This window comes from Callorhinchus milii, unplaced genomic scaffold (assembly GCF_018977255.1).
Source record: "Callorhinchus milii isolate IMCB2004 unplaced genomic scaffold, IMCB_Cmil_1.0 Scaffold15, whole genome shotgun sequence".
In the NCBI taxonomy this organism is placed as follows: Eukaryota; Metazoa; Chordata; class Chondrichthyes; order Chimaeriformes; family Callorhinchidae; genus Callorhinchus; species Callorhinchus milii.
In genome coordinates this window covers 15695382-15713730 of record NW_024704756.1, presented here as the reverse complement: position 1 = coordinate 15713730, position 18349 = coordinate 15695382, and the positions used below count along the sequence as shown (strand labels likewise).

Below are 18349 nucleotides of genomic sequence, written 5' to 3'. Positions count from 1 at the left end.
TGCAAATTAGGAGACAAAAGTGCTTTAAAAGAAGTCCAGGGGACAGCCTCCAGCATCTGCAGGAGTCTTATTAACCAGAGCGAACATACTTTGGTTTACTGTACAGGGCTTGTTTAAAGTGATTTAGTTTTATTTATGTAATGTTGTACTAATTTTTTTGTAAATTAGTCACTTGAGTTTTGATGCAAAAAAAAGTTTGTCTAATGAATACCCAGTTGGGATTTTTATCCCTTTTGGAAAGAGAAAACATTACTTGCAAGAGAGAGATGTTATCTTTCTACCTTGATCAGTTGAACAAGTTGAGTTATGAGTTATCCATAAACCTTAATAAAATATTGCACGAAAAAGCAACCAGCACTCTTTGTCTGTGAGGTTTATTCCACTCCTTTTGGTTTGGTTTGGTTTTGACTTTTTTTGGAAAAAGGAAGTATCTTTTAACAATAATCCTTGCATTTGATATATCGCCTTATCGCATCGTTCAGACGTCTCAAAGAGCTTCACAGAATATATTGCAGGAAACAGAAGAGAGCTGTGGGGTGGTGGGTCTGTAGGAGATTGCAGAGATGGGATGGAGCAAGACCATGTGGGAAATTGGAGGTAAGGACGAGGATCTTAATTTATTTCTCAATACACTTTTGTGTGATGTATTCATGTGCAAGTCTTCAATGCTATTATTTGCTTCCTTCTTGAACTCGCCGTGTGTTCAACCTTCCAACGGCGGTCCAGGTTTTGTGGTTGGTGAGCGAGACAGATCTGCAATACTCCAGGGCCCAGGAGATGACAGACCGAGAAGTCTAGCTCATCGGGAGGACTTGAAGGAGCAGATTGGCAGAAGGGATTCTTCCCACTTGCCTCCTGTTAACTCTGAAAGTCGGGCCCCTCATCGGGTAAGTAGGGTGTGACCCTCCAGGGAGAGTGATGCGCATTCCATGCGAGACGCAAGGAAATGTTGCGTAGATGGCGTCCCCAGCATTGTATCACGGTGACAGTCTCGGGAACCTACGTGAGCTCAAAAGCCCCAACGCTGCTACCAACTGAGCCAGGCTGACACAGGCTTTGTCACTGCAGTAGAAGCGATTAGGGTGTGCAAGCGTGAGCGAATCACCAATGCACACAGCTGTGGAGCGTGTCTGGCCGGGGTGCTGTAAGGCAGAAATAAAAGGGGACAAATTTTGGGGTTGAAAAGATATCTGTTGACAAATGTATGGGGTGACCACAAGGTGGTGCTTACAGACACAATTTCTCTCTCCGCTGGTGGAGCCAAGTGATTTCCACTGCTTTAACACTGAGTAAAATCCTTTCCATTATTTAATCCCGAAGGACTTTAATGTTTCCTTTAATATGGGATGTGTATTCTAATCCACTCCCACGTTTGCAAGTACTTGTCTGAAAACATCAGCTACTTTTTTCGATGCAGCCCTTTTCAAAGGCAGGAGGACGTTTCAAAGCATTTCACAAGATGCACTGTAAAGTGTAGCCACCGTGAGGATGTCCCTGAGCTGGGGGTTGGGATCAGCGGGCGAGGCGGGGGGGGGAGGGCGGGGAGATTAGGGGTAGGAGGCTGACTGAAGGTGCGGTCGAAAAGGAGGGTCTTGAGACATGCTTTGAAGGATGCAAGGGAGGGAACGAGGCAAAGGGACTGTGGAATGGAGTTCCAGAAGAACGGAATAAAACAAAACAATCATTTTATTCTATGGATTTTTCCAGGCTTTATTTTGTGTGTTTTTTTTAATCTTTTTTTAAAAGACACTTAACATAAATTCACTACACATCACTTGGCAACCTCACGTATTTATTTGTGCACGACACAAATGCTGGTGAGACATTTTCATTGTTTAGAAAGACACAGGAACTACACTGACAAAAACAGACACGAACATCTCAGGGAGGTTGGGACTTTTGAACTCAACCTTAACCTTGGCAAGAGAAGTGTAACAAGGGAACACTGGCGGGCTTTTCTATTGTTTCACATTTCTGCTATCTCTGCCCTCTGAGGCCTCTACTTACTCTATTTACTTCTATCACATTGTTTGAAACAAACAGACTACGAAAATAATGTGCGATCTGAGCGTCAATCTCTTAATCTGACTGTCAACATGTTATTGTAATTCTTATTTTTATCACAATTTGATTGTCTTGGCAATTGTTGAGTTAATGGCTCAGTCATGTCTACTCTGCATGTGTGTTTTTGTTTGCGTAGCACAACTTGTATGCAAACTGCAAAGATATTTACATATTCACATTTGTGATTGGATTGCTGGTAATTTTTCAATTTTCAATTACAAAGACGGCGGTATTTTGATGCACCGTACGTTTGCATGTCAAGCAATGGCCTACTGTACTGTAAAGGTCCTTTTTTAACGTTAAAAATACATAAAGCTACTCTCTTCCCTGCAAGAAGAAGGTGGAGATGCTCATGGTTTAGGATAGTGGCTGAGTGCAACCCTGCCAAGTCAAGATAGCAGTTTTAATTGCTCGACGTCTAACTTTTAACATGAGCAGAAAATTGTTTTGCCTCAGCCTGAGATGATCTGGTATGATTGTTTTTTGGGGTGGGGGGGAGGTGGGGATGATGGTGGTGGTAAAAATACAACAACAACTTGCACTTACATAGCGCCCTCCACACAGGTTAGCATCTCAGAGCGCTTAACAGTGGCGGAGCCTGCCTCCGATCGGGGAGGAGTGGGGGGGTGGCGGTAAACACGGTTGAAGAGGAACATTTTCAGGCAGGATTTGAAAGAAGGGAGTGAGGGGGCAAGTGCGGAAGGATTGAGGGAGAGTATTCCAGAATTTGGCCAACTAAGCCCAACCCTGTACATAATTATACAGCACCTGGTCACGTCAGGAGGACGCCTCAAGGTGCTTTATACACCTGAGCAGGGGCTGGGGCGGTGGGCGGGAACTGAAGAGGGTGGAAGAGGCGAGGTGGGGGGGGGGGGGAAGAGATGCAATGCAAAATTACATTTGTATGGAGCCTTTCACGTTGGGAAAAGATGACGAAAAGTGCAGCCGAACATCAGCTTACTCCTCATGGGCCCATGGGAGAAAGCCACTCAGCATCAAGCCTGTTCCAACAAGTCTATTAATTTAGCTTTACCCACGAGACTGTTGGATTTTGGGCTTGCAGCTCCCACTAATCCATCTAAGAACACTTCAGTCGGGAAGCTTTACATATTTTCACTGTCAGGGAGCAGCGACATAGTTATAAGATAGTCACAAGAGAAGAGAAAGGAGAACTTCGGAGAAATTCTTTCACGCACAGAATTGTTGGGATACGGAACGCCCTGCCTAGTAAGGTGATAGACCCAGAGGCCATTGTGGATTGCAAAAGGCAAATAGTCGGGCATATAAAAGTTGAAGGCTTGAAGGTGGTTAAGAATGATTTTCTGATAGTTTTTCTTTGACTGCACTAAACTAATCAGCACTATTTGCTCCGCAATAAGAATCGTTTCTCTGAACCTTAACGCAGATGAGATCAGAGGAGCAGCATCCAAAGAGCATGAGCCACAACCCCCTCCTCACAAAACCAGGCGATTAATGGACGTCAGACTCCAGGATGGCACTGGAATGCAGAGTTGGTTGACCAGATGTAAGTTTGGTAGATGGCCTGTGACAGTGATGGAAATGCGAAGGAGGGGGAAATGTTCATCAGGGTCAATATCTGGCCATTTATTGATCTGCCACCACACTGGCGTTGGACAATACTCCAAACGGCTTCACATTATAGGGTCAGCGGGAATAATTCAATCGGAGGAAACTCTTCTCCACTTCACAACCAGCCCGTGGATCATAACGTGGCTGAGGGATTGAAGAATATTGACCCAAATAGCATAGGCAGAGAGAGTTTCAGAAGGCAGGAAGGGAGGCAGCAAGGCAATGTGGTTTGGAAGCAAGTTCCCTGGGGGAAATGGTGGACTGAGGCTTTGGCCACCCGTGTTGGAATGGGGGGAGGACACAGTTGGAAGAGCGGAGGTCACGGGCTGGAATGTTAGCTGTGGGAGAAGGTTAGCTGGAAGGTTGGGGAGGGGTGCGTGTGGGCGAGGGGAGAGGAGTGGGGCTAGTTACGGGCTAGACCAGGGAGGAGCACGAGGTGTGAATTCAAGGTCGGAATGAAATATCTCTTGAAACGTAATGTGACCGAAACACACTCGAGGGGGGGGGAGTAGAGATAAGGTGCGTTTGACCACAAAGTAAAACATTTAAACACAGTTTGGTCACACTGACAGAGGTTATGAACCGTCCGAAACACAATTTACAGACAAGGGGATTCTTGGTGGGGGTGGGGGAGCAAGAAGAGACGATACAAGACGTTTTTGATGTTTCGAGGCCAGAAAGTGCACAAGTGGTAGACTTTAGTGCCGTAACCAAGAACTAATGGGCTGTCCTTCGCCTGAATATTCACGTTGCACTCTTTCTTTTTCTCTCTCTTCTTTCTCTATCTCTCTCATTCATTCTCTTTGTTTCTCTCGCACTCTTTCTCTTTCGTTCTCTCCCTCTCTCTCTCTCGGTGATGTGAACTTCTAGCATCTATGTTTCCATTTCAGATCATCAACTTTTCACAGTAGTTCTCTCTTGTTTCCTTTTCACATCGCTAAATATTATTATTTACCTCCCCACCGAGGAAAGTATCCGGTGGGGGTATGAGATAAAGCACATTCCCCTCCTCTGCCAACGCATCCAAACATTACAAAGAGGTTAACTGGTCACAGCACGAGGGAACGAACAGGTCGTCAGTTTCTTTGCTTATCTCACTTCATCAGGAGTAGAATAAAGAATTCCTCCTGACAAGAAGAAGCGAGATAAGAGATAACAACTCACTGCTGCCCCCCCCCCCAACCCTCTCCCCACCCTCGTTTTTTTTGATAAAAAATGTGTGATTGTGCGGAACAACTAAATTGTCTTAAATCAGGGTGGGTCCAAGTAGCGGCCCGCGGGCCGCATCCGGCCCGGGAGATGATTTTATCCGGCCCGCGGGCCGTTCCCAACTTAATTTTCTGACGTGCAAATTCAATCGACACACGCAGACCCCAAGCCAATCAGGAGATGGTCCCCAGGATCTCAGGATCCACCCGGCACCGAGACTGGTCAATCAGGATAAAATATTGCTCAGGCGGTCCCCGGACGTTTCTCAAATCGGGCCTCCGGCCCTCAGCAGCCAACAGGTTGGACCCCCCCCCCCCCCCCACCTTAAATGATCGCTGCCGTGTCCTTGGGAAGGAATCCCGCTCTGGAACGTGGCTCTTGGCACTGAAGGCGACACCAGGTCTAAACAGAGGGTTCAGGGTTGGGGCAGCCGGGCAGCATGTCTCCGTTCAATACGCTCTGAGAGATCAACACCTTATCAGCGCTGGGATCATCCCGGTTTTCCTGCCTCTTGAGGATCCGGCCGTGGATCAGGGGCACGAAGAACAAAACGGTCCCCCCGACGATGGGCGGCACTCCGGCCAAGTAAAAAGCCATCTGATAGGACCTCAGGTAATCATGGATTAATCCTGCACAAAATGGTTCAGGGATTAACGTGAGTTAGTATTAAACTCTCCACATCAAAGCCGAATCTTCAATTAAATGGACCCGCTAATCTGTACGGAAATGTGGCACCCATGGCAACAATTCTTAATCCAGCCCACAGCTAAAAATGTGTGCCGGGGGTGTGGGGGTTGGGGCGGGGGTCAGGAATGTGCAGAAATCTTTCCTCGAAATTGGACACGTTTATTAAATTGCTCCTCGAGCTGAGCCAGGCATGAGTGAATGAATGAATGAACGGATTGTCAACACATAAGAGGACTAAAAAACCCCAGAACTTAACACCAAGAATTGATGTCATGGAGATAATAATAATCGCAATAATAATGTTCCGTGCATTTGACACAGCTCCTTATCACGTCGCCGAGACATCTGAAAGCGCTTCGCAGGATGTAAAGTAAAGTGTAGTGACTGTGCGCTTTGTGGGCGAACGTAGCAGCAGCTAATTTGTGCACTGCAATGTCCCACAAAGTGGGGGGATTGTTGGCCAGGATACCGGGAGGGAGAAACTCTTCTTTTGAATCGTGTATCTTTTAATATGAATTTAAATACAATTTATTTTATTTGTAACAGCCACCCAAACAGGCATAGACAGGGACCTCAGTTTAATGTCTCACCTGAAGGACGGCACCTCCAACAATGCAGTGCTCCCCCTAGTACGGCATCGATTTGTCAGCCTAGGGTTTGAACCTACAAACTATTGACGCAGAGGCCGCAGTGCTAGAGATTGAGCCAAGCTGTACCAACTCTCTCTCCTTTTCTCTTTCTCTCTCACACTAACCTGCAATGGGTGGTCCAGCTGTCATAGGAATCGCCATGAGCCCCAAGAGGAAGCCAATGGCCTGCGAGGCCTCTTGAGGTCCAACGAGCTCAAAGGCAATGGGCGCCATAATGCTTATGAAGCAGCCATCGCAGAGGCCCAGGAAAATGCAGACGACAATCACAGTTTCGAAGACCTGGCACAGTGGTATCATGATGGACATTATCCCCAACACCCAAAAGGATGCCATCTGCAAATAACACACAGGTACATTATTGTGGTGCATACGGGGTTGGGGGTGGGGGGTGGGGTGTGGTACCTATTTCAGAGCAGTACTAACCCTTAGATCGAGCAAACGCAATGGGTTCCAATCAGCGGATGCCTGGCTAAAAAGAGGGATACGGTCTCGTCTCCTCATTGTTTCCAGCGTGTGATTAATGGCTGCGAACACGTCCATTTCAATTAATAATATTAATATTCATAAAATCCTTGCATTCGATACAGCGCCTTATCACATCGAGACGTTGAGACGCCTCAAAACAATTCACAGGATATAGTGTCAAGTGGATTGACGGTCTTTTGTGAGTATGAGCCACAATCTTTTGTGAGCGAAGTGCAGCAGCCAATTGTGCGGAACAGTGTCCCACAAACAGAAGTGGATTGAGTGACCACATTTTTTTTATTGTTTAGAGGGATTGTTACCCCCGAAAAGCAAACCGTCAATCAACTAACAACTGGGGTTGCTACTTCATGCTAGGTAAACAGAGGAGCGAGAGCAGTGGGTTGCAGGGTCAACGGGAGCTGAGTGGTCAAGGTGACTCGCTTCTGGCTGCGAGATGGAAGCCCCTTTTCCTGCTGCAAATCATCACCTTTCGAACCCTGATGGTCAGTTACCTGTAGGTAGACCTTCTTGGGTCCGGGTATCAAGTCCCCAATTTTGCCAAACATCAGGCGTCCAATGCCTGATGATGCTCCGATGCAGACCAGCAGACTCCAGTTTCTGTTGTTATCCTTAAAGGTTTCTTCGATGTATTTCATCTGAGGAGATGGAGACAGACACAGACAGGCACAGACGTCAGCCCTACTGTCACCGAGAATCGTCTTCACAGAATACACCATAAAGTGAATCGACTGTAATTATTTGCGGGTGAAACACAAGTTATCGCAGATAAACAATGGGACTCACCAAGTGAACATAAGGCACGAAGTACCCCAAAACGGCAGTGGCCACACCAAAGGCCCAGACCCTATAGGTGACCTTGCTGAAGACTCTCATGTTCAGGCACTTGTGAAGACACTGGCGACTGTTTGCTGCTTTTTCCCCTGAGGGCACCAAGGGTTTGTAGGACACTGACAGGATAATCTGAATGAACATGAAAAGGCTGAGAATCTGCAGGCTGTGGGCCAGCCCCAGACTGTCACCGATCTTCTTCAGCAGGAGGGGGAGCAGGATGGAAAAAATGCTGCTCCCGGCCGTCATCACCCCGTTGGCAAGTCCCAAGTGTCGTCGGAAGTAATGGCCGAGGATGACTAAGGAAGGCTGGAAAGCAAATGATGAGCCACCCCCAAAGAGGAGGCCATAGGTGAGGTACCTCAATCCCAAGGACCTGTCGATGACAATTGGGAAGAAGTCCATTGTAGTCACACAATCGTGGTGTCCTGTAGTGTATTGGTTAAAGCACTTGCCTCGCAAACGAGAGGACCTGGGTTCGATTCCCGGGCAGGGCGAAATGTTAGGCAAGTTTCCTTACCCCCCACGCCTCTGTTTCCCTAGCAGTAAGTAGGAACTCGATTGTTAGTCGATTGACGGATCGCTTTTCCGAGGATTATAATCCCTTCAAAAATAATATAAATAAGAGTAAATAATTTGGAAACCCAATCCATGACTGTTTGCAGGACACTGTTCTGCCAGTCATGTTTCTCAACATGCAATCTTTGTCCTTTTTTTTTTAAAACGCACAAATTAAACAGAAAGAGCACTTGTATGGAACTCATAGCAAAAAATACACGTCAGATTTTTTTCTAAAACCGCCCCCAAAAAAGAAACGAGAAACATCTTTTAAAAAAAAAAGGGCCGTTACTTCCGGCAATTGAAGCGAGGGGGGAAAAAAAAGGAAATTGTGGAATTTGAGAGAAAAAAAGCGAGATGCGTGTGAGCAAACAAGGTCGACAGCATAAGACGTCAGTCGGGGGTGGGGGGCTGCCTGGTGCATGCGATTCCAGCTCATTCCATCACAGCACATGTGCCACTTCCTGAAATTCACCCTCTGATACCAATCGCACTGCTATTCACTCACTGTGACCTAAATAGTTGTGTCTGCGAGTAGTGTTATTTATACATACTGTAAATATGTGTTTGTGTGTGTGTGTGTGTGTGACTCGCTGATTTTGCATGAGGGTTGTAAAAGTCAGCGGGGAAATAAACACAGCTAATTTAAGAATCGTTCTAAATAGAAATCCTTCCTCTGCTCCAATTCACAGTTTAGTGGCTGGACAAACAGTGCCTGTGGTGGGTGACAGTACGACTAATAATAACTCAAGCGTTTGATACAGCTTTTCATGTTGAGAACACGTCTCAGAGCGCTTCACAAGGATTTTACTGCAAAGTGCAGTGACTTGCAGTGTATATTGTAGGTGAGCGCAACTTACAGCAACGTCTCACAAACAGCCGTGAAGTCGATGACCAATTTTTACCTGGGGGATTGTTGGTCAGGTCACTGGGAGAGATAAATTCCCTTCTCTTTTCAAACAGTGTTATGGGATCCTTAACATCCACCCGAACAGGCAGGTGGGACCTCAGTTTAACGTCTCATCCGAAGGACGGCACTTCCAACGATGTGGAGCTCCCCCCACCCCCAGCCCTGAACTGCGTCAGCTCAGATTGTGAGCTCAAAGTCCCGACTTGGGGGGACTTGAACCCACGACCTTCTGACTCAGAGGCGAAAGAGCTACCGACCGAACCAATTAAGACAAGAATTCAGGCTTACTTTGTGAAAGAGCTGGAAAGGAGCCCAATGAAAGCTACCGTTGCACCACCCATTGCCGTCCGTCGGCATCCAAACCGATCGGTGAACATACTGACAACAGGAGAGCAGAAGAAAATCATTCCCATTGAGAGAGCACCGACCCAGGCTGCAGTGGGAGAGAGAGAGAAAGAAACAGAGGGGGAGAGAGAGAGAGAGAGACAAAAGGAAAATTGTGTTAGAATCATGGGCTTTCAATTCTGTGGATTCAATTCTTCCAAATTATTCAACACACGTCGGGGACTTTGAGCTCACAGTCCGGGTGAACTGGGTGGGAGAGAGGGGGGTAGGAAGGCGGGTGCGGGGGGGTAGAGAAGCATTGCATTGTCGGATGTGCCGTCCTTTGGATGAGATGCTCAAGCTATGCTTTGTCTATACAATCAGGTGGACATTAAAGATCCCTGTTCGAAAAAAGAAGGGAGTTTTTCCCGGGCAACAATCCTCTGGTTAAATTGAACATTCGGCTCCAGGCTGTTTGTGGGGCAGAGCTGAGTCCAACTTGGCTGCCACATTCACCCGCAAATACAAAGTCACAGTAATTACTGCAAAGTGCTTCAGGATGTCTCATGGTGATAAGGTGCTCCATGGAACGCGAGGGTGGTTATCGCGTTCAGTTCTGACCACAGCGTGCTTGAAACTCACCTGTTTACTTATCCAATGTAAGCGGGAAGTGGAGGCAGTGCGAGGGTCAATTTTATAGGACTGAGAATAATCCTTACGTTTGACACAGTGCCTAGGTCAGAACATCTCAAAAGCTCTTCACAGCAATTATTGTCAAGTATGGTGGCTGCTTTTGCTGGCCAAACACGGCAGCCAATTTTGCACAAAGCGAGCAAGCTCTCACAAAGAGTCAAGAAGCAAATAACCAGTTTTATCTGGAAGGTGGCTGAGAAAAAGCCATTTTTAGAATGTGTTTTCAGTAAATCGTCCATTCAGTCCTACTGCCTTGCCCTATTTCCATACCCCATTCATATGCCAGTCTACTTCCCTCTGGAAACCCACAATGGGCAGGAGCCTCGACCAACTCACTTGGCAAGGCATACTTCATCCAACAATCCTCTTGAGTTTTAAAAAAAATAATCCCAACACATCTCAAAGCGCTTCACAGGCCATTGCTGTCTAGTGATCGTTCATTTGAAGGCAAACGCAACAGCCAATTTGCACACAGCAGTGTCCCACAAACAGCCACAGAGTGAGTGACCAATTTTATCTGGGGGTCTGTTGACCAGGACACCAGGAGAGAGAAACTCCCATCTCTTTTCGAATAGACGCCAGGGAAACCCTTAACGTCCACCTGAACAGGCAGCCGGGACCTCGGTTTAACATCTCATCCGAAGGATGGCATCTGCCCACTAACCCTCCTGCTGTATCTGAGCCCTACAGTTGTTTTTGTGCGAGTCCCGAAATCCAGAATCCTCACCACTTTCTGTGCCAAGTTGGATCCGATTATCTCGGGATATAAAGAAATTACTTGGAAACTCTCTCTCAAAAAGAAATCTGCGCCACAAAGGGAATTAATTCCTGAAATGTAAACAGGCCTCACTGTTCCATTCCCTAAATAGCAGTAATTATCTCCGTTCAACTGAGACTCTTGCATGAATTGCTCAAATCAATAATACGGGGGAGGCTCAAAGAGAAGGCTTTCTCCTGAACGTAATCAGTTTTTTTCACCAACTAATTGCACAAAGTGTTTCCAGGTTCTCTCTCGTTCCCTCTCTCTCCCTCTCTCTCTCTCTCTCTCTGTGTGACAAGCGGCAGTTCAATTGGAGCCTGAGTACAAGTGTCTGAAAAGCTCACTGAGCGTCGAGCCATGATTATCTGGCTCCTGACTGTCGCTCTCCTAATCAAACTGGTTTCGGTTGCAAGTGGCTTTGCTGTGTAACTTTCTCTTGTTACTCGGGATCCATTCACACCGACCGACCAGGAAGGTTCAAAGCTCTAAGCTGTTGCTAAACTCGTGGATATCTCTTGCCCGGCACATTTGGCAGGAGGGCTGAGCATTACCAGTGCGAATGGCCTCCTTCTGTGCTGTAGGGTTCTATGATACATTCTAACACCAACTTTGTGCTGTACAAGACTTCGATCACTGTTTACTGCTCCAAAACATAAATCCCTGTCACTGTATATCTGGAGATTTGTTTTGTATGTGTTACACATAGTAGGTGCCTTGCCAGATGGCCAACGGTTTATTCATTGCGAAGAACACTCAATCCCTATGAATATCCATCGTCAGCCCCATTCAGAAAGCTGTGTGGTGCGTTATTGATAAAATAATAAGAGTAATAATAATCTTTGCATTTGATATAGCGCCTTATCATGTTCTCTGGACATCTCCAAGCGTTTCATAGAATACACCGTGAAGGATTGACTGAATATTTTGTGGGCGAAACGCGGCAGCCAAATGTGCACAGCAGTATTCAACTAACAGTCCTGGATTGAGTGACCCCAATTTTTTTTGAGAGATTATTACCTCCGAAAAGCTCTCTCAAAAAGATCCACCAATCAACTAACATCCGGGTTCCTATTCACTGCTAGGTAAACAGAGGCGTGCGGAGTAAGGAAACTTGCCAAAGGTTTCATTCCGTCCAGGAACTGAACCCGGGTCCTCTCGCTTTGCGAGGCGAGCGCGCCAACCGTTACGTTACGGGACTCCACGAACGCCAATTAAACGCAATTTTGCGATGAGATTTTAAACTCAGTTAAAAAACCGAAAATCAAAGCTTTGAGTAGCGAGCGGGGAGGGAACCCACAGGTCTTCAGAGATTTAACGGCAACAGCGACCTTGGCTGTCACCTGAACAAACGGTTACAGAGAACAACATGGGGTGATGATAAACTGGCCGGGTGAGTGACCCGAGTAAAAATTTAACTTTTTAAACAAGGACCTTGTACTTTACAGTCTGCCTAGTGCCTGGGATGGTGCTTTCGCAAATTGGATGGAGACCTGCTTGGTACCTTTCACCCACTGACGTTAGTACAGGTTCAGATTAAACCTCTCCCCTGACAACAACAACCACTTGCATTTATGCAGCAGCCTTTCACGTCGGGGGAGGACGTCCCAAGGCGCTGGACAGTCAAGGGGCCTGGACCTGGGCTCGGGGTTGGAATCAGGATGGGAGGATGACCGAAAACACAGTCAAAGAGGAAGCTTTTGAGCTGTGCACAATTGTCTGCTGCGCTGTGCCCACAAAATACATAGTCAATGCACTTTACAATATATTCTTTGAGATGTTTCAATGATGTGATGAGGCGCTACTGTATAACAAATGCAAAGATTATTTTTATTATGATTATCAACACACAGTTTGACACAACATTAGGAGGACGATATGTTGCGTATTCTGGCAGGTAGAAATCAAACGGGTTATAAAGAGTTCGCTTCACTCGGGACCTCTCTCGTGATCTTACGAAATAGCATCTGCCTTTCGAATTTGTTTGCTTGTCTTTCTGTTTGTCACAGCGAATGAGATAACTTCCCATTCCAGTTCAGCAATCGTAAATCGATTGCATTTAGCTTTTAACTCGGGGCCTTGTGGATCCGATGCATTGATAACCCTCCTGTTATGCCAGGTCATTTCAGGAGAAGATCATGCGGACCCGATAACCTCCAAACGTTCCCAAACATTAGGAGCGATCGGTTTTAAAGCAAAGAACACACGACTCGCCCCCCTATAGCTGGTGGGAAGAGCAGCGTGATTTCAGCTCCTGTAGGCTGTGCACAGGGGAGCAATGAGGATGATTCCCACAGCGTTAGAGGAACGAGCTCTGAGCAACCATCAGACAAGCTCAGGCGCTTTGATAATAATAATAATAATAACCCTTGCATTTGGTATGGCGCCTGATCACTTCGTTGAGACGTCGCAAAGCGCTCCATAGAATATACTGTAAAGGGAATTGGCTGCCATGTTTCACCCATAAAATCCACAGTACAATTCACTTTACAGCATATTCTGTGAATGCGCTTTGAGGCGTCTCGCAGACGTGATGAGGTGCTGTATCAAATGCAAGGATTATTATTATTATCAGACGCAGCCTGAGGACAAGGAAACGAGGGAGAGGCTGAGTCACACAGGGACAGGAGGAGTGTCTCATGTGATTCACGGTGCAAATCACCGTATTTACCTGGAAAATCTGGTTTCTCTGCAGCTTGTTACGTGATTATTTGATACACCCTATTTTAGGCCTTGAATTCGGATCGCCTTTAAATATAAACTTTCAAATACAAGGCTCTGTATCAAATGCAAGGATTATAATGAATATTATCATCAGGGTTGAACCAGATCTGCCGTGCTCCCTCCCTCGACCGAGCCTGATCTCCTCGGCTTTATTCAGAACCCAACGGAACTTGCACCGAGACCTTATCGGATGCAAGACCAAAGATTATTAAATTGTTCATATCTGATTTGCAAGTCGAGGGATCTTTAACGGGGAAAGTGCTTTGAACTTGACTTCTGAAAGGGGAGGCGGTGGGAGGAGAAAACACCCCCTAGGGTAACAGAGCAAGACATCCCCTCCCTCTTATCATACAGCTCTGACTTGGGATATCAAAAGCCAAGGAAGGAGACAAAATATCAAACGGAGGAACTTCAAAAGGGGGACAAATTGAATTGAATTGTTTGGAATGAATGTCACTCGGGGGAATCTGAATGCTTTGAGTCTCCCCAAAATAAATACCACCGATATTCCACTGGGTGTCTGTCTTCTTCACAAATCAAAGGCATCTAGTTTACAAGGCCCATCTCTCTCTGGCGGGGGTGGGGCTGTGCAACTCATCATATTTGAAGTTCACTGATCCCGTCAGAAGAATTAACAGTGAACCCCTCCCAGAGGAATGTCTCGCACAACTTGGCCCGTGAGTGCCAAACTTCGGATGAGGCATTAAACTGAGCTCCAGTTTAGTTTGTCTGCCTGTTCAGGTGGATGATAAAAAAAACCTGTGACACTATTTGAAAAGAGAAGAGAGTTTCTCCCAGTGTCCAACAAATTCCCCCCCCCCCCACCCCCACCACACACACACAAACACACACAAAAATTAATCAAATGACCAGTTTAACTGAAGGATTGTTGGCCAAGACACCAGGAGAAACTCAAGGGATCTTTAACGGGCAACCAAACAGGCAGCAGGACGGCAGTTTGATAACTGATCAGAAAGAATGACACTTCTTCAAGACAGCACTGCAGCGCTAAGTCTGAGCTCAAGTCACGGGCATCTTTGTGGTCAAATAAACACTTTTTAAGAACAGTTATGAGAAGCGGATTTCCATGGGTAGAGATTATTGCCTTGTGTTTACGGTCGATTTTCGCTGAAAACAAAAAAGAGCATTCAGGATTCGGAAAATGTTCTGAATTGTTAAAAATAGAACTTGTGCTAGATGGCTGTGTGAAAAATAACCTCTCTGATCTTGTATGAAACCAAAATAATGCAGACATTTTTAATCAAAAAAACAATAATAAAAAAAAATTGGGTCATTTTCAATCTACGACTGTCTGTGGGACATTGCTCTGCGCAATTGGCTGCCGCGTTCGCCCACAAATATACAGTCAATTCACTTTACAGTGTGTTCTGTGAAGCGCTTTGGGACGTCCTCCCGACGTGAAAAGCGCTATATCAAATGCAAGGATTATTATTATTATTATTATCAGCGCTCATAAAATCACGCTTCGCAAAGCATATCGTGCCCGGCAGCCTGGCTCAATCAGCTGCGCTCTCGCCTCCGAGTCAGTCAGAAGGTTTGTGGGTTCAAGAACTCACTGTCAGGTTGTAGTGACTGCGCATTTTGTAGGTGAATTGGAGTTGAGTTACATGATCTAATAGAATGGCAGAACAGGTTTGAAGGGCTGAATGGATCACTTCTGCTCCTATGTTCTTATATGTTCCTTTGTGAACATGGAAACCAATTTGCACACAGCAATGTCTCACAAACAACTTTGAAGTGAGTGACCAATTTTGCTTGGAGTACTGTTGGCCAGGACACTTGAGGAAACCCCTTTGGCTTCTCACGTAGTGCCACTGGATCGTTAACGTCTACTTGGTAAAACGCTGTGTTAAATGCAAGGATTATTGTTATACAGTAAACTCCTGGTAACTCAACGCTAGCTTAACTTGTCGCTGCCACTTAAGTCATCACTCTGCCAAAATCCCAGCCACATTTATTTGTTTATGTATTGACACATACACCCGACTCGCCACTCCTGACAACTCGTCACTGCGCTTCTTCCCCTCGGAGTGACTAGTTATCAGGAGTTTACTGTGTTCCTATCATATTCATACACACAGACCCGCACCTATTTGGACAGGTCAAGAATCCTTAGCAAAATCACAGCAGTGACGAGTTATCAGGCATATGTATAAAAACCATAGCAGATGCTGTAACTTTGAGAGAGGGGTACGAGTTAGGAGCAAAAAGATCTGAGATAAACAGAGAGGGTGAAAGAGAGAGAGAGAGAGAGAAAGCAAAGTGATTTGGGGACATGAAAGGAACCTGGTGGAATTGACTCACCTGTTTTGAACTGCACGGCAGAATCCTTCTGATCTTCCTGCTCGTTCAGCATCAAAACGTACAAAATCCCGAAGGAGTTCTGGATCCCGAAGATGGAGCCGTTACACCAGGTGGCGGCAAAAACCACCAGCCAGCCGTAGCCACCATCGGGGAGCCGGGGGCCGGGAGGGGAGTCATCTGCCTCCCCCCGCGTCCGGCTGGTGTCCAATACGGTGACATCCCCCGTCTTCTCCTCCTCGGTCACACCGCTCTCCTCCAACTCAATCTCCATCTCTATCGCCCCATGTTTCTCTCCCGGCCCTTGGCAACTTCCTGCGTCGCTATGCATTCGCACCTTGTCTTAATTTCTTTTGCAAGTAATTTTTTTTTGGGGGGGTGGGGGGGGGGGGGGGGGTGGGGAGGGAGGAACGAAAAAAGTAACAATAATAAAAACAATGATAACAGTAAATAAATCACCCACCCAGCAAATGATTGCAAAGATTTCTTCTGGTCAGCCAGCAATCTCTTCTCGTTATCCCTCCCAGACCAGTTCATCTGCAAGAAGACTTTATATACTGTATGTATCTGTATATATATATATTTGTATTATATATATTATCCACAAAATGTTATGTAACTTACATAACAGCAAATCAAGTGGCCCATCGCTTGCAACAAATCGTCAAAAAATAGTCTTTTTTTTTAAAAAAAATTCGAGTCGATCGAACTGTGAAATCGAAATTTCACTGATTTTGTTTAAATAGGAAAAAAAAACCTTCTCCTCCAACAAAGATATCGATCCCCTCTTCTCCCCCCACCCCACCCCCCCCCCCCACCCCCGGCCACTAGAAAAGTAGTTACACGATCTTTTAACCCCAAAAAAACCCTCAATTACAAATAAATAAATACATAAAGAAAGAAATGAACAGACGATACCCCCAATCAATCCTCCAGCGGCGGATTAGAGATTCTCCACTTGTAAAAGAATTAAAACCTCACTCCAGAAAACAAGTAGTGGACAACACAGAGAGAGAGAGAGAAACTCAGACACACAGACAGACACACTCACACACAGACAGACACACACACAGACAGACACACAGACAGACACACACACACTGTCAGACACAGACAGACAGACACACACTCACACACAGACAGACACACACACAGACAGACACACACAGACAGACAGACACACAGACACACACACACACACAGACAGACACACACACACACACAGACAGTCAGACACAGTCAGACACAGACAGACACACAGACAGACAGAGACCTCTCTCTCTCTCCGCTTTTGCCCTTTAAACAGTCAGAGCCGAGACGCGTTACAGCGGATCACTGTCGCAATGTGTCACAGTAACACATCAACTCTGAACTGCAACTGTGGTCTCAGACACTTATTAACAAACATTGAGCTGAATAGGATTAGGTTTAAACGGGATCAGCTCCGCCTCTCCCTCCCTCCTCTCTCTCTCTCCCTCCCTCCCTCCCTCCTTCCTCCCTCTCTCTCCCCCCCTCCCTCCCTCTCTCTCTCCCTCCCTCCTCTCTCTCTCTCCCTTCCTCCCTCCTCCCTCCCTCCTCTCTCTCTCCTTCCCTCCCTCCTCTCTCTCTCTCCCTTCCTCCCTCCTTCCTTCCTCTCTCTCTCTCCCTTCCTCCCTCCTTCCTCTCTCTCCCTCCTTCCTCTCTCTCTCCCTCCCTCCTCTCTCCCTCTCTCTCTCTCTCCCTCCCTCCTTCCTCTCCCTCTCCCTCCCTCCTCTCTCCCTCCCTCCTCTCTCTCTCCCTCCCTCCTCTCTCCCTCTCTCTCTCCCTCCCTCCCTCTCCCTCTCTCCCCCAGTCCATCCCTGTGTGTGTGTGTGTGTGTGTGTGAGAGTGTGTGTTGTGTACAGGAGGCAGTGGAATGGCTGTGAACGCTTTCACATTCACATTCACGTGGGCGATGCTGTGGTCTGTGGTCTGAATGACAGCCTCACCCCCCCCTCACCCCCCCCCCCCCCACCTCTCCCCCCCCCTCCCCCACCTCTCCCCTTATCAACCCCCTGGTTCTGCAATTCTCAAACAAGAGTGACCATAATGCCTAACATATTGCCTCTCCACCCCCCACACTACTGTCCTCTGTGTTTTTTTCCCTTTAACTGTTCTCCCTTTCCTGTTATATTTTACATTAGAGCCACTCCAAATGTTATGTTTCTGCTTTTCATGTGGGGAGGTTGTCTCAAGGCTTCGCGCAGCTGTCTCGGAGCCTGGAGGGGGAATTTGCAGCACAAAACACATAGATCCAACTCGTCCCTCGTGCCAGGGTTTATGCCCCACTCTAGTTCCTAACCCTCTGAACCCCCTCTCCTATTTAATAACAGCATCAATAACCGTTGCACTTGATTTAGTGCCGTATCACTTCGTTGAGATGCCTCAAAGTGCTTTGCAGGACGCATTGTAAAGTGCAGTGACTGTGTCATTCTGCGGGCAAAGCGCGGCAGCCACAGTGTCATACAAACAGCCGTGGAGTGAGTGACCAGTTTTATTTGGGGAGGGGTGGGGGGGGGGGGGGGGGGT

At 46.7% G+C, this 18349-nt stretch overlaps 1 protein-coding gene across 3 annotated transcripts; it reads right to left on the bottom strand.

The window, feature by feature from the left end:
• Window positions 1-4550: 4550 nt before the first annotated feature.
• On the bottom strand, window positions 4551-17274 carry LOC103178804 (monocarboxylate transporter 8). Of its 3 annotated transcripts, none has more exons than XM_042340892.1 (7): window positions 17076-17274; window positions 15806-16152; window positions 9271-9415; window positions 7470-7890; window positions 7178-7321; window positions 6305-6533; window positions 4551-5492 (listed from the first exon to the last, which is right to left on the bottom strand). In XM_042340892.1, exons 2-7 carry the CDS (start codon window positions 16131-16133, stop codon window positions 5266-5268), a joined length of 1494 nt encoding a protein of 497 aa, XP_042196826.1. In that variant the 5' UTR covers window positions 16134-16152; window positions 17076-17274; the 3' UTR covers window positions 4551-5265. The 3 variants fall into 3 exon arrangements, with proteins under 3 accessions (XP_042196826.1, XP_042196825.1, XP_007891933.1); XM_042340891.1 differs by lacking the exon at window positions 17076-17274 and adding an exon at window positions 16721-16851; XM_007893742.2 differs by lacking the exon at window positions 17076-17274 and adding an exon at window positions 16427-16594.
• Window positions 17275-18349: the final 1075 nt, after the last annotated feature.